Source organism: Lampris incognitus, chromosome 1 (assembly GCF_029633865.1).
Source record: "Lampris incognitus isolate fLamInc1 chromosome 1, fLamInc1.hap2, whole genome shotgun sequence".
Classification (NCBI taxonomy): domain Eukaryota; kingdom Metazoa; phylum Chordata; class Actinopteri; order Lampriformes; family Lampridae; genus Lampris; species Lampris incognitus.
This window is the reverse complement of record NC_079211.1, coordinates 126,137,617-126,161,706: the sequence shown is the minus strand read 5'-3', so window position 1 is coordinate 126,161,706 and position 24,090 is coordinate 126,137,617. Positions and strand designations below refer to the sequence as shown.

The 24,090-nt window shown below is 41.9% G+C and overlaps 1 protein-coding gene across 1 annotated transcript; it reads left to right on the top strand.

The window, feature by feature from the left end:
- The first annotated feature begins 6,981 nt into the window (after positions 1 to 6,981).
- tent2 (terminal nucleotidyltransferase 2) lies at positions 6,982 to 21,073 on the top strand. The gene is made up of 15 exons (XM_056284610.1): positions 6,982 to 7,005; positions 7,314 to 7,456; positions 15,246 to 15,368; positions 15,484 to 15,733; positions 15,893 to 16,007; positions 16,094 to 16,182; positions 16,294 to 16,357; positions 17,102 to 17,168; positions 17,263 to 17,339; positions 17,525 to 17,653; positions 17,774 to 17,817; positions 18,249 to 18,385; positions 19,079 to 19,170; positions 19,267 to 19,346; positions 19,447 to 21,073. The coding sequence occupies exons 2-15, from the start codon at positions 7,323 to 7,325 to the stop codon at positions 19,531 to 19,533; spliced, it is 1,488 nt and encodes a 495-aa protein (XP_056140585.1). The 5' UTR covers positions 6,982 to 7,005; positions 7,314 to 7,322; the 3' UTR covers positions 19,534 to 21,073.
- Positions 21,074 to 24,090: the final 3,017 nt, after the last annotated feature.

Below are 24,090 nucleotides of genomic sequence, written 5' to 3'. Positions count from 1 at the left end.
GCAAAATGCCAAGCTGCATGTGCCTGTCAAATGGACTTCCATGCACAGACATGTGCAGGTTACAGACCTGCAGTAACCAAAAACAGCAGGATGGTCCAGAACTGGACTTTGAACTTGGGGAGTCAGATGATGAGAGAAACGAGCAGTTTGATGAATGACAGTGTGATGATTCTGATGGTATTACTGTGGTAGTAGTCTATTGATGCACAGGATGTTGATTCTGGACTTGGTTACCCAGAGCTTGATAACAATAATGTAACCATATTCACATATACCCATTACCCTACCCATTACCATTACATATACCCACTAATGATATGGGATTACATGTATCATTGAATAAGTATATGTAAATGTCAATGTTGTTTAAAATATTAAAATAGTTCATTACCTCACTATGGTATTCCTTTTTATCATGTATTTTGATTGTGTATTTAAACAAATGTATAGAGACCAGTTTGTGACCTAACTGGCTTTGGTCTAGTTCTCATTTAAGGCTCACAATCACCTCACACAATGAAATAGTATGGGTATATTATACATTTTCTGAATCTTTACAGTCCTGTGAGTATTCCAGTTTTTGTGTTTTGTGTCCCTGATATTCCTAGATGCCACAGGGCTAAAAGAAAGTATATAGTTTAGGCGAAAATTGCAGAAAGATGTGTGTTATTGACGGGTTGAAGAGCTCAAGTGACCTCTATATTTGTGAGAAATATCCACAACAGGGCTTGAATGAAAGCTAAGAAGGTCCCCTTTAAAATGATACCAAAGACAATATTATAGAACATTGAAAAATGTCCTGACCATGAGGCTAAACCAGGATATGCACCAGCGTCTAAAATGCAATTTAGTTTAGCGGGTGGTTAACTTCATGAGCTGATAACTGTGATACAGCTGCCACTCAGGAATGGTTATCATACCAAAATATCATCTACAGACATGGATCCTTTCAAAAATTATAAGTAAGTTTTGCCACCTTGAGTGTACCGAAATATCGTCTGGCCCATGGACTAATTACTGTTCACACAAATGCCTCGATAGTTATTAAGGTCAAATTTGTCTCCATTTTTAAAGATCGGGGTTATTAGTCCTCGAGTCCAGATGTCAGGGAAATAACGTACTTTCAGAACCAAATTAAACAATTCTGAGATGGCCAAATGAAATTTTGAGCTCAGGCATTTTAGCATCTCATTTAGGATGCTGTCAGGTCAAGGTGCTTTCTTAGTTTTTACATTTTTGATTTTGTCCTTAAGTTCCTGTTCAGTAATAGGGAAGTCTAGTGGGTTCTGGTTATCTTTAATAGCCAATTCTAATTCTTCAAGTCTTTTGTTTATATGGCCCTGATTAGGGTTTGTGTTTGATTCAACTTTTTTAAAGAGCATTTGGAAATGGTTGGTCAATATTTCCCCATCTTGTATTGCCAATTCTTCTTGTTTGGATTTTTTCAGTTTGTTCCAATTATTCCAGAACTGATTTGTATTGACTGACTCCTTTATTAGTGTCAGTTTCTCAGAGATGTACTGTGTTTCTTTGGTTCTGAGCATACGTTTGTATTGTTTTAATCTCTCTCTCTCTGGATGTTCAAGTTTTTGAAACACGCTCACCTGGCCTTTACACAGATGGGTGTGATTGCTCACACAAACATACACATTAGGACACACACACACACACACACACACACACACACACACACACACACACACACACACACACACACAACGGTATTAAATTAGGTTGGGCTGAAATACCATGGGTTTTTTCCCCAGACAACCTTTTGCCAATATCTACGGGGAGATAGATGGATGGAAGGATGATACATGAATGAACAGATGGATGGATGGATGGATGGATGGATGATACATGAATGAACAGACAGATGGATGGATGCATGTAGAGACAACAGTGACTGAGGTGTGGCTTGCTTTGAATATTATGTTTTGATGTTGGACTGCTTTCAGGATGGATACTTTAGATCTGTGTCACACACAGGTTTATGTGTATGTCTATGTGTGTGTTAACATGTTTTAATATGCACAGTACAGACCGCATGTCATAGAGCCCATGGGACCAAACATATGTGCGTGCGCGTGCACACACACACACCCACACCCACACACACACACACGTGATGTGTGTATGTGATGGCATAGAGAAAGAGGCCTTTGGCCTAAAATGTTTTTACACACACACCATTGCAGGAGCGACACCAGGTGTTGCCTTTAGGGCTCATTCTCTATCAGAGGTTTGAGACACAGATGTGAATTTTCTCTTAGTCAGTACAACAGCTAAATCACTTATACCAGTTTAGAACACGATAGGATGAGTTTTTTTTCTCCTCCTTGGTTATGTGACCTTTCTCTTAATGACTGTATAAATGCAGCTTTCTCTCTAACAGCTGCCTATGAAACAAGGATGATAAAACAGTCCTCAAAAGCAACATCAACACATCTTTCAATTTCTCTTGCCACTTCTGCATCCTCTCTGTCTTTTGCTCACTCCTCCTCCTCCTCTCTGAATGCACTGGGGGTTATCATTTTCTCCAGAGCGTTTCATTAATTTAACAGTGGAGCTTTAAGGTGGGCAGATCTTATTTAAGGTAGCGGGTGGTCATTAATGAGAGAGCTCTATGCTTCTCCATCTATTGGGAGCACCTTGAATCACTTAAACTTTGGCTCTTAACACACACACACACACACACACACACACACACACACTCCCCCTCAATCCCTCTCTCTCTCATACGTACAGACGGACAAACTCACTCAGTCTGCATTGACTCTATTTGCACGGGAATTGAGGTGCACCAGCAAGTGTTGACAGGCACCTCCACTTCTTGTCCAACCTTAATGTTCTTTCTCTATGCCATTACCATTAGCACTGTAAGTGGCTTGGTACTGAGCCAAAAGGCCAGAAGACAAATATAACTCTATCTGTCTCTGCTATTACTGCTAGACAGGCAGCAGATGAGACACCTCGAGACAACAGATCTCCGCAATACTATTTAAGCAATATGATACATACACTTTGACCCATGTCCACATAAATGTATGCAGGAATGTGCACTTTCACAAAGCCATGCTTAAAGTCCATATGGTTGCACCGTGTGGTCCATGTGCTGTGAATTGCACAATTTCCTATATTAATTCCATTGTGAATAGATAAACTGAGTTGTTGAGTCAGTTGCATAACAACAACTTAGTCACCAGCAGCTTTGCAGTAGTGGAGAGCAGAGGCTGCTGAGAGGCAGAATGAGTAGAGGGCCGCGGGATGATGCACTGCCCACACAGTAGGAGGGGAGAGTGGGTGCCTGGGATGCAGTCTTATTCCTATTAACCTCTGGTGCATCATAAATAGTTAATGCTAGAGTTTGGCTGATAAAACACGTGTGGCCTGTGATATATTATTGTACCCCCGCTGTGCAGTTAATCACAATGAACTGTAGGAGACAAGAAGTTGACAAAACAGCAAACTCATAGAGGGAAATGGAGCGTTGTGCTCAGGGTTAAAGGGCATACAAACGATGAACAGTCCTGCACACTAAACTGTTTTAATGCTGAGAGGTGCCAGTTGATGTGGAGGTATAGGATAGTAGTCATAATGCTACCACAGAAAAAGCAAGCCACCGTCAGTCAATAGCTCATAGGATTCCGATACCAACTACTTATCCACACTGCATCTAATCTTATGTAAATTCATTATCCTAATCCCATGAGTTTGATGATGCGAAAACAATCCTGTCTCATCATATTAGGTCTACACTGTATCCCATTTATCAGATATATTCGTTTCACTTGGAAATAAGTAGTCTGAGTAATACTTCACAATTTAAGCCTTTCGTAAAAATTACGAAATGATATGTCAACATGAAGACACCAGCACATCAAGCCCCCCCGTAACAAATAATCACTATTCAATCACAGCACACCTTAGCCATCTTACCTGCGCTATGCATTCATGTGCAGAGTATAATACACCATACAAAACTCATATAGTTACGATTACATCTTCCATATTTCTGATCATCATTACTTCATGCATGATAGTTTCCAACACAAGCTGGGAAGTTCATAGCCCCCTGAAGCAGCCCCCAAACTGATGTAAAGTGCAAGGGGGGGTTAACGAAACTCGTTCAGCCCGTGATATAATAATGCCACTTACCCCATCGCTGTGGTCGACATGAAAAAAGCAACACCTGACTTGTGATCCTTCACTTGCTAGCGTTCGGCAATGAGCGCGTTTTCCCGAGCGGGCCACCGTAGCGCTCTGTGCGCTGATGCTGGTGGCGTATGAAGGTCTTCTCTATATGACAGCCTCCCCCGTGTTGGCGTCGGCGGTTTGGAAGGAATTCGATGGCAGCCGCCCCATTCCCTTCACTGTCACTGAACGAAACGTGCGAAATGTTTAGCGGTGCATATGCATGACAGGCGTTTCTTGCTCTCAGATGGGCAGCCCTTCAGCTGTGTCCGCCTCGCGCTTAATGATGGAGCGGCGCCGTCGGGGATCCAATAGAATTATGTTGCGATTCGACCGGCACACCACTGCTGTCGTGTAAATTAAAGATCCTCCCTTGCACGGGTTGAAAAACCTTTTGGTACTTGACTGAAAAAGACAACCTTCATTTACCCAGTAGCTAACGCACATCAGCCGTGTCTCTCTCTCTCTCTCTCTCTCTCTCTCTCTCTCTCTCTCTCTCTCTCTCTCTCTCTCTCTCTCTCTCTCTCCCTCTCTCTCTCTCATTACCATAGGCTCACAGGCGGCTACACCCCCTCTCGACCAGAAACTACAGCTGTGTTTAATTCTTGGACTCCAGTGGTGGTACGAGTTAGTGTTAAGTGTTACAATTATCTAGTCAACAAGATTATTTGAGGGGGCTCCAACGGAAGGCTTTGGCTTTCTCATAAGGTACCATTACATAAGTGAAATGACTGATTATGGCTAATTAATTATTTTCTTTTTCTTTTCTTTTTTTATTGAAAATTATTAGTAGGGAGATCACTGTCACGGATCCAGAAAGCTCAAACACCAATATCTCTATACACGGTCTTGGTGTATACCCCAGAGAGTTTTACGATCACTGTGTGAGTTCGCCACATCTTGCTGATACATCCGGTTCTGTCCTACTGAAATCACCTGCCTACGTCACGACACCGTCCTCCGCAGTTACGTCATCTGGTGGTCAAGGAACTGATGTCACTGGATGCTTTGTTCTTTTTGCAGGTTTTTTGTGTGTGAAGAATAATCATAAAACGAAAAGACAGTTGTTTTTGCCCGTGTGCCACACTTCCATGTTTAAACCTTGAGATGTAACCAAAAGGTCAAAAGACTGAGACTGTCCTGTGAATACATAGCTATACTCAAACTATTCAGAACGAACAACAGTTGATTTGTTTTAGGTGTACCTATTCAAAATTTTGAAAATAAACAAAAACAATATATATTTAAAATAATCTTTCATTCCTGCTAATTCTGTCTTCCAATCATTTTGGTAGGATAATTGAAGTGTTGTGTAAAGTTGATTTATTGAAATTTTCCAACGTGATAGTGTAAACAGTCTCCTCAAATCAAAAAAAGAGTGGAAAATGGACACTACTGTGTCCAGTGAATGTGATGGAATTAGTCCTTAAGGGGAAACAACCCAGCAGTTAAAGAGTGCTTTTATGTCATCTCAGTGACCCAGCAATAGTTGAATAATACCCATGAACACGAGCTGACTTTGGAGACAAGAAAATCTTAGGAGTCAAATATATTATCAGGTATAAGGTTTATGACTGCTCCATAGAGGATAAGTCCTAACAGATGGCATAGATATGGACACATGGGTGGAACATTCCGGTGAGTCCAGTTTTTCCCTTTTAGGACTGAGGACATTACCACTGCATAAAGCTTGTTTATTTCTAAATGCAACATAATGGTTAACTTGACTTGGCATCCCTGCCATAAATTCCAGCCTTGAGATGCCCACAGCTGTTTTTGTTTGTTTGTTTGTTTTTGTTTGTTTGTTTTTTATGATGATTGGGTAGGAGTTTTCCTTGTTCAACTGGTTTTTAAGGTTCAGCCAGTAAAATGGTAACCCTTGACATTTGTTCCTGGTGGTTTAATTGGCAACATAATGTGTTAATGTGTACCAAACGCAAATTCCGCCGGCCTTGGTCGTGTGGCTAATGAAAACAATCTAATCTAAATCTAATCTAATAAATTTATGAATCAAGTTATAAACTCTTTTGTAGCCTGGAGTGTAGTTTTGAACACTCTAAGACAGACAATTTCAGGTAGTTTAAGATAGTTATTACAATTGCCCCAGTAGTCGCCAAATTTTCATATAGCTGACTTGCATCCAAATATGTCCATATAACCTCCTAAAGTTTACAAGTTTTTGTTTAGTTTTGTTGTTACCAAGGAATACCATCAAGAGCAGTAACTTGCAACATCTTAAGTCGCTCCTGCAGTTTCTGCTATAGCAACGCATCTCTGATGTTTATTTCTCTCCAATACACGATGCAAGGTGCACATAATGTTGCTTTAATATTCAAAAAATAGTGTGTTTATTTCTAAATGCAAAAGCAAAATAAAAAAAGTGATAGATAATTCCACAAATATATACCTCCCTTTCTATGGAGCCGCATATAATGTAAACTAAATGACATTTTAGATGGAGGATTCAGAGGTGGGAAAAACCCGGTCCAGAAAGTAAAAACCCTAACCGTGTCTTTACTCCATCCATGTAATAAACCAGCTGATTTGTGAAACTAGTCAGTGCAACCTGACGGTTTAGTACATGGGTGGAGTAAAGACACAGTTAGGATTTTTACTCTCTGGACTGGGTTTTTCCACCCAAGATTTTCAACTGAATGCCTTTAGTTGACACCAACCGTAAGATTGAGACGCGTTTAAAAAAAATGGCGGGGCCCTTTAAATCATACACAGATTACGTCATATGACCAAACCGGAAATAGTTATGGTAGCTGAGGGACCTTTCAGTTTTATAAACATGTGACTTTTACTTTGGTGAGTTCTCTCGTGTAGGGGTTTGTTATCAAACATTTATTTCATCTCATTCCCATAAGCAGTTACTTTGTATGTGAAGCGAAACAGAACAGCTCTTTGTATGAAGCGATAATGTCTGGCAACCAAAATATAATTTAACTAACGCTAGTAAACGTTAGCTAAGTTAGCTAGCTTTATTTTGACCAGGCAACACTGGCCGCATTATCGTCAGTAAGTGATGACTGACGCAATTTCTCACATTATTTTTTACTTGGCTAACTCCAATGTTGACTCTGGCTGACTGACGTTGATGTTGGTTCTCCGTGAAGAGCTGCAGCATGTATCCCCACAGTCCTCCGCCGATGGGGCGCCGACCACGCAATCCCTACAATGGCCATTTGCCCTTACCCCCGGTGCATCCTCAACACAACCCACGAAGGCTGGCCGGTGCTCAGCTTGATGTCATTAACAGGTACCCTCAAAGAAAGAACAGGTGTATCTTCTGCTCATCGACTTCCCAAACCAACATTTAGGATGTAATTTTTAAAATCTAAATGATTTAGGTTGTCATTTTGGTAGAAGCCCCACAAAAGTGATCACTTGCTGAAGCATTGCTAGAATTTGTGGGTATCGCGAAGTCAGCATTCATCTAGTAAGGACAATTTTTTTTTCAAAAAAAATTCTGTCCATAGCATTGTGAAAATCACTATAAGTAGCGTAGCACTTTCTAAAACAAAAGTTTACGAAGTGCTTCTATACAAATCAAGACGAAACGAAAAGACATCGACGCACAAGACACAATAGTGACAAAAACATAACAAAATTACGAGGGTAGGGATGGGACAACATACAGAGGGTGGAAGAAACAACAAACACCTAACAATAGTATATAAATATCAAGTACCCGATAAGGAATAGGGCTCTTTTTGAGCAGAACAGCTTCAGTGCCTCTTGGAATGCAACCATACTCATCCTGAACTGTGTGTAGTGGGGTATTGGACACTATTTGTTGAAGAAAAGCCTCCAGCTCTTTTGAGGGATGGATGAAGTGAAATCTACTTCACACTCTTTGCTCCGGAACTTTCCTTAAAGATTTCAGTGATGTTTAGATCTGGTGATTGCAGAGGCCGTGGAAGCCGTTTGAAGACCACTCTAGAATTAGCAGTGTGTATTAAGATGTTATTGTCTTGGAATATGGGAACATTATAGGGGAACAGTATGCACCATAGCTTGCACCTTGACCTGTAAAATGGCTTCATATTCCTTGACTGTTGTATGACCATAAAGAGCAATTAGACCTTAAATATTAAATGTGTTGTGAGCCTACACATAACCTTTGACTTTGAAATGACATGGTAAACGTTGACAGTGCATCCTGTGTCCTCTGCAAACTCTTAATTCCTCCTGTGATTTAGTCCAGAGACACATAGCTTAATGTTGCAGATTCCGCTGTGGCAAATTAAAAAAAAAAAAGCAAAAACATGTTAAATGGTGCAATTAGCCTTGTAGAAATTATTGTTCACTTTCCCTAGCCATGGGTATTCATTTTCCCATTCCCTCCTATATTTGTGTATTCTCTTCTGCCTTTTTGCTGACACTGTCAGACGTATCCTAGCAGCGCTGTCACTTATGGACAATGTGAGAGCGAAAGAGAGAGAGGTGCATTTTCTGTTTGGGGTAGTAGAACAGTGTACCACAGAGAGGCAGAGGATTTACAGTAATTTGCCCATAATCACACAGTATAAACAATCTCTTCTGTCCCTTATGCTGGCACTGAATTAATTATCAAATATATGGAACAAAATGCATCTTGTGTGAGTTCAATAATGAACATGTTTTTCACTTTCCAATTAGAGGATGAATTCGTATTTTACGGGAAAGTTGGCAGCCCTAACCAATATAGATTCAAAACCATTGTTAACAGTTGCCAGTAGACATGGTGGATTGATGACATCCTTTGACTTCCTTGGCCTTGGATAAAAGAGGTTTCTGAATGGCAAAGGGCATGTTCCTACATTTAGATCTTACATGTTTTGTTTATATTTATTGTATGTTTTTCATGCATTTTAACATTGCTTTTTAACTTAGATGTCTTATGCTACCAATCGAATTTCCCTCTCAGGGATGATAATGGTTAACTTGACCTGGCATCCCTGCCATAAATTACAGCTTTGAGAAGCCCACAGTTTTTTGTTTTTGTTTTTTGTTTTTTTGTTTTTGTCTGTTTTTTTGTGACTGGGTGGAAGCATAGTTAGGTCTTTCTTGTTCTACCAGTTTTAAGGTTATGCCAGTAAACTACTGATAATCCTGGACATTGTTTCCTGATGGTTTAATTGGTAACATACGTTTATGAATTAAGTTTTAATTCCTTTTGTAGCCCGGAACATGTCATAGTTTTGAAAACTTTAAAACGGACAATTTCAGGTAGTTTAAGATGGTTATAACAATTGCCCAAGTAGCCACCAGATTTTCATATAGCTAACTTGCAGCCAAGTACTCCTATTCCTCCTTAAGTTTACAAGTTTTTGTTTAGTTTGGTAGGTGCAATTATACAGTAGTTGCTGTTATTAAGATATGAATTTGACTATGAGCATTTACCAAAAGTAGTCTGTGTCATACCAACAGCTTGCTAGCTAACAGTGTGAATAGAATATCTTGCAATCTTTATTAAAAATGTCAGTTTAACAGAGCTAAATTCACTGTAGGCAAGAGAAAGCCAAAGACATTAAAAAACACCATTTTCCAAACTAGTTTGTTCCAATGAAGTTATGTTACATCTGCTTGCTAATGTTATGAGATTTATCCTGTGCTTATCCAGAGATCTGTCCTGATATAATATGCAACACATGATGCACGTTGCACATAAGTTTGCTTTAATAAACATTCAATGTTCCTATCATTAGTTAGGCAAAATTTTCTGTTATATCAGTAGCCTCTACAATTAAAATCATCTGAGATCAGTCTCGATTTTTACTCAAAATCACCATGGTGAAAAAAGGCTTATCAGCCACACCAGCATAAAACAGCTTGGACTGCCAAATGAGCGCACTTCAGCTGAATAGAAAAAGCTGAATAAATGCTTTTGATCACATTTTACCAATCATAAGTGGACACTGAGAAATCCTTATGTCAACAAATTGTTAATATACTGCAACCCACAGGAACCTTTGGGGTTCAGATGACATTGGCATCTATGGAATTACATTTTTAGTTTCCTTTATTGATTTGTTTTGTTCAATGTTTATTTGCCAAACATTGTATTCATTGCTTACATGATCATGCATAGTCATTTTGACCAATCACATTTACATTGTGGCCCTGTGATGGCCTGGCGGCCTGTCCAGGTTGTCTCCCTGCCTGCCGCCCAGTGACTGCTGGCATAGTCTCCAGCATCCCTGCGAACCTGAGAGCAGGATAAGCAGTTTAGATAATGGATGGGTGGACATTTACATTGTTATGTTATTAGATGAAATAGTCTTAGATCAGCTATGCTTAACTGGTATATTAATATGTAAGTTCTATTTATCTTCTTCAGTACTGAGTTTGGTTAGTTTAGAATAGGTTATAATACGTTCTGTGTTAAGATGAAGTGACCCCAGTAGGCCTTGATTTTATTACACATGGCCTGGTCAATGTTGGGAACCAGTATGTTTCAGACTGATATGATAGCACACCAGACTGATAGTGTGTTCCTGTCCTTTCCTTGAAGACTGTTGAGACTTTGAAGCTGCGGAAAATTTCATGCACCATCCTCCCTGTAGCAAACTTAAAAACCCTTTCATTGGGCATCTGGGTAGTGTGGCAGTCTATTCCATTGCCGACTAACATGGGATCTCCGGTTCGAATCCTCGTGTTACCTCCGACTTGGTCAGGCATCCTTAGTTGGCCATGTCTGCGGGTGGGAAGCCGGATGTGTATGTGTTCTGGTCGCTGCACTAGTGCCTCCTCTGATCAGTCGGGGCGCCTGTTTGGGGGGGAGGGGGAACTGGGGGGAATGGCGTGATCCTCCCACGTGCTACGTCCCTCTGGTGAAACTCCTCACTGTCAGGTGAAAAGAAGCAGCTGACGACTCCACATGTATCGGAAAAGGCATGTGGTAGTCTGCAGCCCTCCCCGGATCGACAGAGGGGGTGGAGCAGTGACCAGGACAGCTCAGAGAGCTGGGTGATTGGCCGGGTACAATTGGGGAGAAAATGGGGGGGGGGGGTTGATATGACTTGAAGTGATATATCCATCCTGTCGCTCTCGCTCCATACATGTATGATTAAATTGCAGCTCATTTAATAACAGATAGAACCTGACTGATTACTCAGTTTATTTCCACAATTACTTGGCATTGTTGGCAGGATTGAAAACCCTGGCCTTTAATGTATGGATAAGCTTTGTACTATACACTCTTATTCACTGACATGGATTTTGGTTTGCAACTTGGAATAGATCTGTGTTCTTGGTCTTGTTAATCCAGATTCAAGTTTATGCTGTCTGACTCTGTCTTTTTGAGTGGCTTCATTTCATGCTGCTTCTTGTAGTTTCAACTGTGGGTGCTCTCCAAAACTATTGATATAGGGACCCGCTAGTCCCAACATTATGTAGTCCTAAGAGCTTGGGAACAGATGTGATTAAGTCAGTTGTCGTCACAGGTTAAGTAATGTGTGAAAGAAAATTAATATGAAGCATTAAGAGTTGTCATTTATTCATTCATTGTGTACTATTGTGAAACTGTCTATACTATGTTGGTCAAATTTCCTGAACGGAGGAGGTCTGTGTCATCTTGTGCTAGGCCCTTACCTCTCTCCAGAGTGGAAATGGGTAAAGAATGTTCAAGAATGGGGGTTGGGAGGCCTCTTATCTTATTCCTTATATGGATGCATTTGTGGTGTCTTGTAATCCTATATAACTGGCGATGACCAGATGTTTAAAGCAGCCTATGGTACAACATATAGGGAAAATGTATGAGTTTAAATTGATCAATGGATAAGTCTTTCTTTGTCTTGGAAGGGTATAGCTTGTTTGCAGTCACGTGATTCTGATGACGCGCGAGATTCAGATGGAGGGCAGGAAATGAAAAGCAGAGTGGACGAAATGGAGGAAAGCCCAAACTGTGCTAGTTTAGATGATATTATGAGAGAAGGGTATAAACAGTAAGATATGCTGGACAAGATTCTTTACCTTTGACGAAGTGGTCACTGCACACACGCGCATTATCCAACTCCGCTCCTCCCGACTGTAGACGACAGTTCGCAAGCCATTTTTTCTGGCGTTTTCGGTCAGTTTCTTGTATTTCTACCCGTTATGAACTGCCATTTTTGGTACTCGATAAACACTCCTCATAGTTTCTCGGTTTAATCGATGTGAGCGTGCTTCCTATGTAGAAAATCACTTCCTGCTCTCCACCTACAGTTCGCGCGTCATATGCAAACAAGCTATATGGTTGACAACTCCTTTGGTCAGTGAAAATACAGGGACAGGCCCATTTTTGGATTACAGCAATATATTGATTTTCCTATGCACTCTAAAGGACACATACTTGATCTGATTTGCTGCTCTAGTGTAACTCCTCTTAACTGCAATGCATCTGATTTGCCCATTTCCGACCACAAGTTAGTGTCTTGTGATGTTAATTTAACAGTATCCAAAACAAATTTGTCACACTCCATCTCGTTCCGTAATATTAAAAATAATGATTTATCTGCTCTCACTAGTGAAATGGATAACCTCCCCAGCAAAGAAAATTTATCCACCCCAGACGAACTGGTCTCTCATTACAACGATGGCTTTTATAGTATTTCAAACAATCTCGCTCCTTTAAAAACCCACTCTGTTTCCTTTACCCACTCTGCCCCTTGGTTTACACCTGCACTACGCCATCTTAAAGCTAAAGGCTGTCGCCTGGAATGCCTTTACATGAAAACTGGCCTTGTTGTTCATAAAGACATGTATAATGACCACATACTTCATTATAAGGAGGCTCTGTCCATAGCTAAATCATCTTATTACGCAAATTTAATTAGATCAGGTGAAGGGAACACTAGAAACCTGTTTTCCGTGGTAAACAATATTTTACAGCCACCAGACACTCTCGCACCTCACCTGTATTCAGTTGCTCAGTGTAATGCTTTCATGACCTTTTTTAATGCCAAAATTGAAAATATTCATCAGCAATTGACCTCGTCAAACAATACTGTATACAGTTCATCTTATTCACCCTCCTATGTTCCCCTCTGTTCTTCACTATCTAGTTTTAAACTCCCAACTGTTGCAGAAATATCTGGTCTTATTCGCAAATCCAATTCATCTACCTGCCAGTTAGCCCCCCTTCCTACTCATTTACTAAAAGCCTGTCTACCTTCTCTATCCTATTTAATAACTGATATCATACATTCCTCCCTTACCTCTGGTCTTGTTCCCTCATCTCTCAAAACAGCTGCAATAACTCCAATACTCAAAAAACCTGGTGCAGACCCCAACAATTTGAATAATTTTTGCCCAATCTCAAGTTTACCATTTTTTTCTAAAACACTTGAAAGAACAGTCGCATCTCAGGTACACGCTCACTTGACTAACAACAATCTGTTTGAACAATTCCAGTCTGGTTTTCGCTCCATGCACAGTATGGAGACAGCATTGGTGAAAATCACTAATGAACTTTTGATGGCAGCTGACTCTGGGCTCTTAACCATACTTGTCCTCCTTGATCTGAGTGCAGCCTTTGATACCATCTCATACAACATCCTCCTCGAAAGATTAGCTTCCATTGGAATAACTGGCACCCCCCTTGACTGGTTTAGATCATATCTCATTGGCCGCACTCAGTTTGTCCAACTTAAAATTTTGAGATCTCAGTCCTTTCCTGTCACTACTGGTGTTCCCCATGGCTCTGTATTGGGACCCCTCCTACTTATTCTTTACCTACTACCTCTTGGCCACATTTTCAGGAAATTTGGCATTCAATTTCACTGCTATGCGGATGACACCCAGCTTTATCTATCCACCAAACCTACCTCCACTCTTCCACTCACTTCCCTTTCTGACTGCTCACTAGAAATTAAATCCTGGTTTTCATACCACTTCCTCAAACTTAATAGTAATAAAACTGAGGTCCTTTTAGTTGGCACTAAGTCTACTTTGGCCAAAACTGATAGTTTTTCTCTTACTATTGACAATTCTATAGTTTCCCCATCGCCCCAGGTTAAGAGTTTGGGTGTCATCCTGAACAGCAGATTATCTTTTGAAGCCCACATCAACAATGTTACTCGGTTTGCATACTTCCACCTACGCAATATTAATCATCTTCGGCCATCACTTACACCTAAAAGCACAGCCATACTCACTCACACCCTGGTTACATCCCGTATTGACTACTGTAATTCTATCCTCTTTGGTCTTCCCCTCAAGTGTCTTCATGAGCTTTAGTTTGTCCAGAATTCAGCTGCCCGTATCATTACCAGAACTCCTTCCATAGATCATATCACTCCTGTTCTTCAGCCACTCCATTGGCTTCCTGTTATATACTGTATTGACTTTAAGATCCTGCTCCTCACTGTTAAGGCCCTTAATAACTTAGCTCCTTCATATCTTTCTGAACTCCTTCATATCCGCACACCCTCCCGCAATCTCAGATCCTCTTCTGCTCTCCAACTCACTACACCATCGGCTCGCTTGACTACCATGGGGACTAGAGCCTTCAGTCGTTCTGCCCCACCTATGGAACTCTCTCCCACAAGAAATTCACAACATTGACTCTCTTTCAACCTTCAAATCCAATCTCAAAACGTACCTTTTCAAACTGGCATATTCAGTCTGATCCACCCCTTCATTGAGTTTTGTGCAGATGTTGATTTTATACTTATCTGTTGTGTTAACTTTTTATTGTCTACCCTACTTTGTTTTGATTTTATGCTGTCTGATACAGTGCTGCTTGTTTTGTTTTTGTTTTTTACTGTGCTCTGTAAGGTGTCCTTGAGTGTTTTGAAAGGCGCCCACAAATAGATTGCATTATTATTATTATTATTATCATTGGGCTCTGACCTGTGTTTCTCCGTATGGTACAGTGGGAGAATGCAGGGCGGTGTTCTCCTATTGTATGATACTATTTGTCTTGTCTTGTTTTGTGCTCTATTCTTGTCTTGTTTTGTCCTTTATTGTACAATACTAGGTGTCTTTTATCACCAGCCATCATTGTATCGTGTAATTATTTCTGAGTCCAGAGTGTTTGCAGGTAAATTTCCATGACACATGTTACTATGTGTTTGTGTGTCTAGCTTCCTCTCTCCCCAACCCCAGTTGGTTGGCCCTACGACGTTGCCCTTATATCACTGGAAACCCACACTGCCCAGCTCTCCACTCCCTGGTCCTCACAAATTGAATATGCCCAACAGGCGGAAGTAAGACATTTCTGTGTTCGTTCCTAATTGAATGGTTTCTCTGTCCTTTTTGCATTTCCATATTTCCTACCCTTAGATATAGTTGATAATTTCCTTACTTCTCTGTTTCTTTTAGGAGGCGCAATGACAGCTACAGTTCCAATGGATTGAAGCGCCAGCGCCTTGACTCCTCCCCTCAACAACAAAAAGACAGTCCTCTCATTCAAACCCCTCTGCCCCTACACCGTCCTGACCAAGAGGTTGCAGGGACATCACGGATGACCCCGTCCAGTTCTAATAATTTCCACTCCAGCCCCCAACCCTACCTGCCGTCACACACTATTCCAGGAAGCACAAGCAATCTGCAGACCTATGCAAAGGACAAGGTTTGTCCAGATAAGCACAATTTTCATCTGGTATTTCCCTGTGTGTGTGTGTGTGTGTGTGTGTGTGTGTGTGTGTGTGTGTGTGTACACACACATGCACATATGTTCAAGAAGGCACCTCCAGTTTCTTATCGTCAATATATGCATTTGTGCCCTCAGTTAAGTGTTCAGATGGTCGAGCTATTTGAAGCATGCCAACAACAAGCTTCCGATTTGCTCCGGAAAGAGACATGCAGGTCCCAGCTACAAAGAGACATACAGAATATCTTTCCAAGTATGTAAGATAAAACCACATACACACATACATTCCTTGTCCTGGTTTGCCCTATGATCCATCTTCGGGAATGGTCTGTCTCACAGTGGCCCGTCTTTACTTGACTGGTTCTTCTATGAATGGATTGGGCTGCAGGACAAGTGATGCTGATCTGTGTCTGGTCGTGGTGGGATCTGTAAGTACCTCTCTCTTTGCACTGCCAACATCATCAAAGATTATTGCAGATTGCAGATGTATGACGTGTGGTTAGAGACCAAACACACTTTTTTGTAACCATGTCTTTCAGATGAATCGGTTTCCGGATGCCATTTACATACTCACTGTACTTCAAAAACTGTTCAAATCACTGTGTGAGTATTTTTGAACCACCTTGACAGGCTGATATGTGTTGAATATTTAAGTACTGTAGATTTTCTCAAATATTTTGATTTTCTTGAACATGGTTTTTAAACAAATGGCTACTTAGGCTCATTAGATGGTCACTGTCAAGCGTTAAAGATTTCTAACCCTAACCCTAATCTTAATCTGTCGGAAGATTTCTTCACCCTAGTTTGACAAGTCCAATTCCTCGTTCTCACACAGCTGCTACAGTGGTCGGGGAGGGTGTAGACACCATGTGTCCTCCAATACATGTGGAGTCACTGACCACTTCGTTTCACCTGCCAGCTGCAGGTTTCTCTGGGGGAATGTAACAGATGCCCACGGTATTTCCCCCAAATCAACCTGCAGCTGTACAGGTGCTGCACTACCTGTAAGAGTCACTATTTACAGTGGCGCAACCCTGGTTGGCGCATTGCCAAACGTTCCCCCTGTGACGCCCAGTGAACCAAAGGCAGCACCAGGGTTTGACCTGTGAACCTCAGAGTCAGGATATCATGTATCGGTCTACTATGCCACCCAACCTTGCCTATAAACCTTAATTGTGGCTGTATGACCAAATAGAGTTCAATACTGGGATTTCAATTTTATGTTCTCCCAGGAGTACACTAGGGGGAGCAATTTACTAAGGTGAAGCGGTGCCTAAAGGTCAACAAGTTAGGGAACTAAAGCAACTATCTCTAGCATCAGGCAATATCAAATATTCTTATTCACAGCATACCTAGAGAAGATACAGCTGATCAGAGCCAAGGTCCCTATCCTCAGATTCAAAGAGCGAGGCAGGTAGGAAGAAAACATCAGTCTATGTAGTCAAAGTTTACAATCCCCATCCAAGTTAGAAATGATGGTTAATCCCCCCCCCCCATCTCTCCCTTAGTGGTCTGGAGTTTGATCTTAATATCAACAACACGGTGGGCATCAGAAACACGTTCCTCTTAAAGAGTTATGCGTATGGTGAGTCAGAGCTACACTTCTTTGCTTAAGGCTTGCCACACTTAGTCATCTTTTGGCATGACTGTTTCTTTAAACCCCTCTCTCCAATGGGTTCTTCTGTAAGATTCAAGTCAGCAAACTTCAAAAATGTTAACCAAAGACAAAAGTAATACAGTTTGTCACTTCTGGTTGTATGGCTGCTTCAGCGGACCTCAGGACAAGACCCATCATCCTCGTTATCAAAAAATGGGCACGGTACCAAGACATCAATGACGCCAGCAAAGGAACACTTAGCAGCTACACACTTGTGTTGATGGTGCTTCACTACCTCCAAAGTCAGTACACACTCTTAACAAATCCTCTCCAGCAACCCCCCCCCCCTTTTTTTGGGTGTGGGGGTTGATACAGCAGTTTCACCTGTGACTGTTTAATGTCTTGCATTTTTGTTCCTCCAGCTCTTAAAATTCCTGTCCTCCCATCTCTTCAGAAGGACTATCCAGTAAGTGCCCTAACAGCTGGCACCAACCTCATGTCATTTAAAACAACATTTTTGGCATTTAATAGATATTAATCTCAACAGCAGCTCACAATTGTTGCTGCTCTAGAGAAAGTTTATATTTGTGGGTTGCCGACATTTCAAGCAACAAATTATGTGGTGCAAGGACCAAAATGACATTAGAATGAAAAGATAGTTAAACTGGAAAAATATATTCCTGTATTATCTGAAATATTCATGCATTATCAACAAAGCATATAGCCATTCATTATGGAATTACTGTGGGTCGTTTTATCTATATATGTTGTATTTGACCCTTCTGATTTACAGTAACATAATTATAAGACTAATTATAAGAAAGTAACACATTTACATGTAGTAGTTTTCACCGAATGCTAAGTATTTGTCCTCCTGTCCTGTCTGTCAATTATCAGGAGTGTTTCAATCCTTCAATGGAGATTGACATGGTTCCAGAGGGACCCAGACACATCCCCCGCTACATCTCTCGAAACCAGTCTTCTCTGGGAGAACTCCTTCTGGGCTTCTTCAAGTACTACAGCACAGTTTTCAGGTGCCTTTTAAAAAAATTAGTTTGGGTTAATCATTCTGGGCCTCAGAAGCCTTAAAGTGAACGCTTTTGACTACTGTTTTTCCGACAACAATTTCCCACCTCCCTCTTCTCATTAATCTCCTCACTATTCTCCCCTTTCCCCTCTCTTTGCCCCTGTTGGCTCTATCCTGCATCCTCATCTCTCTGGTTTCATCTTTCTGGCCGAGGGACAGTGGCAGGTGGGACCTTTGGCCTTAGGCAGCACTTACTTGAAATGCTCTGATGGCTGGTGTTTATGAATATTATCACACCACACCACAGTCTTGGCATGGCCACATGGGGGTAACTAAAATACACACGATAGCCAAACACGCACTGAATCTACTTGTTTGATATTTTGATTGAAAACCACTCAACAGTGCCAAACATGGAAAAGGGTGACGTGCAAGAGAAAATAAACTCTGTCATCGATTTGTTTAATCCAAATGTATCCTTTCATGCATGTAAATGCATTGTTGCATTTTCAACAGAATCCGTTTGTTAATGTGAAATGTCTTTTCTTTTTTAACTATGATTACATTTACCCATACTTTCTTATACTTTTGGAAGCTAAAGTAAGTCAGTCATGGGTAAGAGCAGAATTGCATTAAAACCTAGTTCAATATTCATTTAAATTTTTGTTAAAAGGAAATTGTTTTGTGGCTTGTCTTTCAGGTGGGATTCGCAGGTGATCTCTGTGCGAGAGGCCAAGGCTCTGCCAAAGACCAATTCTCGGGAGTGGAGAGACAAATTCATTTGTGTAGAGGGTAACAATGACTGAAATAAACCTGCAATCACATGACTGCCTTTTAAATTTACTGGTTAGTCCAGTGAGTGACAGTGAATCCTTTGCTGTGTTTCAGAGCCGTTTGAACGAAATAACGTTGCCAGAGCAGTCCATGAGAAGGTCAAGTTTGATGCCATTAAAGCTCAGTTTGCTGAGGTACATTATTTTCCCAGCTGAGTTGTGCTATCCATGTACCACTTTGACCCAGCTATGGGCTGTTCATAATCCTGCTTCTCATTTCTCCGTTTCTGAACAGTCATGGAGGATACTACAGCAGAGAAAGGACCTGAACTCTATCCTCCCTGTCAGAGCCATCATTAACAAAGAGTCATCCAAGAGATAAGGGATTTCTCTAATTAGTGGAGCGGACTACAGTCTCATGCCTGAAAATAGGACTCTCCCCAGAGATAATGAGACACCTGGAGTCATGCTGAGGGGAATGCCCAGCAACTCTTGGCCTCACAGACAGAAGGACTTGGAATCTAATCTGTTATATTCTCCTGAGATTCTTGTTCACACAAGCCCTACATAAAATCCATGACATCCTAAAAATTTTACATTCACTGTCAGGGTTTCCTCCTTGTTTGCCAGTTCTATGTTGTTGTTGTTGATTATATAGTAACAGAAACTAGAAAAAAAAGACTTGTGCAGTGACACCAGAGGACCAGAAAATCAAAATCACATTGCTACTAGAAGCTGATTACTGGAACCCAGTGCGCTGTTGGTAGAAAACTGCATGGTCAACTAAAACAGCCCCAACATCCAGACCATGACCAGCCCCATCACACACCGCATTCCTGCCAACAAGTAATAATAAATGTTAGTATCCCAAGAGACAAAATAATTCTAACTCGAGCTAGACACAGCCACTTCAAAAGTCAACAGCATGGTCAGTGTTTCGTACAATAGTTGTAATAGCCTCAGCTAAGGTTATGCCTTCTGATCTCCAATCTATGTCAATATATAGTTGACTAATTCCCCATCAGAAAGCCATATTGTACAGATGTTTAAAGATGCCATGTTTTTGTTGCCTCGTTTAGTTTATATATTGATGTATATTGTTTTATATACATTTACTTTGCCTCTTTTTTTTCGGGCTGCACTGGACATGTCATACTTTGTGTTTGTTTCAAAATCATTCTTGATCTGATTCATATTTGGGAAAGGTTTGGTCAATTTGTTGATGTTGGTAAGTGCAAGACTACAAAGAGACTTGGTTGTGATTCCCTTGTATTAGTCCAGGTATATTTGGTTTGTATTTTTCCTTGGCTCATTTTGTACATTTTGCACAATACTCTTAGATGCTTGTTTAAAGGATTAAATTTCTGAAGCTGTGTGATTAGGTTTTTAATTTTTACTTTATTTCAACCTTGACAACCACCATCATGCTGAGTTGTTAGTCTCAATATGAAACATAGCATGCTCTTAGGTAAAGCTAACATACACAAAATGACTCTGATGGTGATAGGTATTTTCACTAAAAGCTGTCATCCACAACAAAATGCATTGGAGAAGGTGTTTTGTTTTTTGTTTTGTTTTTTTGTTGTTTTTTTGGCATTTAATTTTCAGATTGAAGGTCATTTCCAAGGAGTCATATCATTGGTCTAATGGTGTTATTCTGGCTATTCTGATAAATTTTGAGCAAAGGATAACTTATTGTTATCAACAGCAACCACTTGAACTGACGATTACCTTTTTCCATCGGATCACCTCAAAATTCCCTTTTTGTTAGTACTGTTTACAGAATTGCCATTGGTCTAGACATGAATGTCGTTGAGTTTGGTATCTGAAAAGCTTTTGTGAAAGGCCTACCTCAAGGTAATTTCATCTCATTTGAGTATTTGGTTTTGTAATAAATGATAACGTCTTTCTATAGACCAAACAAAAAGTCAGTGCATTGTTTGTCTGAGCGATTTATCTGTTTAATCCATAGATTTAACGCATTCATTGAGTTTCAAATAATGTCCATGGTTTCTGTTCATCCCAAAAAGTCAATTCAGTCCAGTCTGTTTGCTCAGCTACACATTAGCTCAAAGGACACGTCCTTGACTTGTTGCTGTTTTCTGGGCTTAACGTAAGAAGTCGCCCTGTGATGGCCTGGCGGCCTGTCCAGGGTGTCTCCCCGCCTGCCGCCCAGTGACTGCTGGGATAGGCTCCAGCATCCCTGTGACCCTGAGAGCAGGATAAGCGGTTCAGATAATGGATGGATAGATGGACGTAAGAAGTCATGTTGAAATGCAGTGTCTGCAAGTCTGACCGCAAATCTCTTGCATTCAATGCACATTTACAGATTCTACCTATCCAGTGTGCACTTGTATGTCCTTGTGGTTTTACCTCTCTATCAGCCAGTAAATTATCAGAGGCTTTTCGGGAATCTGGTTTGCCATCAACTGCTCAGATAGAGGATGATGTTATCAGTCTGGCAGCTCTCACTCCTCGTAAGGTTTAGAAGTCAATCACTATGCCTGTGTCTTAGAGTAGTGAAATGGGAAGAAATGAAAGGCATATAAAGAGACAAGAGGCTAGGGCAGCTTATCTCAGTGGTCTCATAACTATGTACTGTGATGATATGAGCATTTAGGTTGATGTAACAGACTCATCATCGACTCCTCCCCAAGTGTGGAGGCCACCCGAGAGAGTTGTGAAGAGCTTTTTAATAGTTTTGTCAATAACATCGCACGCATAACATTTCAGTTCAATAACCTCACCCGATTCACATCTGTACGCAGGATGTCTGCAGATTCTAGCAGTTTCAAAACTAATTCATCTCCTATCTCAAGCAGCTATATATCAGATGAGGTCTACCAATCGCTTGATTGATGTTGCTCCCGCAAAATTCCTGGAGGTGGTATTTGACGGTCAATTCTGGTTTCTTGTGAATATTCAGTAGCTCATCCTAAGTAAAGCCTCTGACACTGTAGACCATGCAATTCTTGTTCATCTTACATTCTGGGTTGGTATCATGGCTGCTGCCCTTAGCTGGTTCGACTCAGTGGTTGAGCTAGCTGGTTCAGTATCAGATACTTGGAAAACATAAACTACAGGGCGTTAGGTTATGATAAGTTCTGTGGTAAGATGAAGTGACCCCGTAGGCCTTGATTTTATTACACATGGCCTGGTCAATATTGGGAACCAGTATGTTCCAGACTGCTATGATAGCACACCAGACTGATAGTGTGTGCCTGTCCTTTCCTTGAAGACTGTTGAGACTTTGAAGCTGTGGAAAATTCCATGCATCATCCTTCCTGTAGCAAACGTAAAAACCATTTCATTGGGTGCCCAGGTAGCACAGCGGTCTATTCCGTTTCCTGCTAACACAGGGATCGCCGGTTCGAATCCCCATGTTGCCTCCGGCTTGGTCGGGCGTCCCTACAGACACAACTGGCTGTGTCTGCGGGTGGGAAGCCGGATGTGGGTATGTGTTCTGGTCGCTGCACTAACGCCTCCTCTAATGCCATAACGTTGCTGAAAGGTTGCAATGGCAACAGGTACACCAGGCTGTTTTAGTCTGTGCAACGTTGTCAGCATGACGAAAGGCACAAATAAATTGTACTTTTTCGGATTTTCCCCCTCTTTCTCTGCAATTGTACTTGGACAATTACCCTGGCCCTCTTCCGAGCCGCCCCGTCACTGCTCCACCCCCTCTGCCGAACCGGGGAGGGCTTCAGACTACCACATTGTTATTTGTGCACACATCGACAGTGCTGCATTTGATTTGGTGCTGTTCTATTGTGCTGGGATCGATTGGTGATGCCTGCGGGCTCTGGGTTGTTTGATCGGGTCTGCCTTTGATGCTGTGTCAGTCTAAATAAAGAATGCCACGGAGAGGTTGTGTCGAGCGACAGCGCTGTGTCCTGACGTGATTTCGAAATACAATATTGGCGACGAGGATGGCTGATATCTCTCTCCCACCACCTGCCCCCTTCCTGGCATTACCTGGCGAGCCTCCGGTACCATGGACTCGCTGGCTACATAGTTTTGAAAATTACATCATCGCCTCCGGGCTCGACGACGTGAGCCAGGCTAGGAAGACGGCTCTGTTGCTACACTGCTTGGGAGCAGAGGGTCATCGTGTGCTCGGGACTTTGGGGGACGTCACAAGCTTTGACGAAGCTGTGGGACTTATGAGCACCCATTTCGCTGCTCCACAGAGTGCCCTCCTTCGGCGATTTATATTCCGTCAGCGACACCGACTGCCTGGTGAGTCTGTGCGGCAGTACGTAGCTAATTTGCGAGGGCTAGCTAGCTCATGCAAGTTTGGCGCGCTTCAGGACGAGATGGTTCGCGACCAGCTAATCGAACACACCAACAACGCAAAGGTGCGTGAGACTCTCCTGCTGGAAAAAGACGATCTGCTGCTGTCCAGAGCAATTACCATCGCACTACAGGTTGAGGGAGCAGCTGAGTCTGCTGCTATGCTAAATACACAGCAAGTGGCCACCTCCAGTCAAGCTGCCAACGACTCCTCCCTCTACTCACGGCTGCCCCTCAGGACGCAACCCAGCCAGAGCGAGGCGGGCGCCGACTCCACTGGGGACGTCTTGCAACTGCAACGACGGCGTTCTCGGCCCCGCCCTCAACAGTCCTGTGGTAACTGTGGGTCTCGGTCTCATGTTTCAAGGGCTCAGAACTGCCCTGCCCGTGGCCAGACATGCCGTAGCTGCGGTAAGCACAATCACTTTGCCAACGTCTGTCGATCTTCCCCGGCTGGGTCAGAGGGCCACACCCCCAGTCTTCAACCGCCGTCATTCACAAGGTGAGCTCTGGGCCAGTGTCATTCAAATCATGCACAGTCAACATTAATGATGTGTGCATCCCCCTGCTGTTGGACACCGGTGCAGGTGTGTCTCTCCTGAATGTTGATACCCACAGTCAATTTTTCGGTTCACTGCCACTGTCC

Excerpts from the sequence above, each read along its gene's own strand:
- tent2 (XM_056284610.1), top strand. The coding sequence starts at position 7,323 with ATGTATCCCCACAGTCCTCCGCCGATGGGGCGCCGACCACGCAATCCC. Across the intron at positions 16,008-16,093 it reads CATACAGAATATCTTTCCAA|TGGCCCGTCTTTACTTGACT; the intron begins GTATGTAAGATA and ends TCTGTCTCACAG. Across the intron at positions 19,347-19,446 it reads TTAAAGCTCAGTTTGCTGAG|TCATGGAGGATACTACAGCA; the intron begins GTACATTATTTT and ends GTTTCTGAACAG.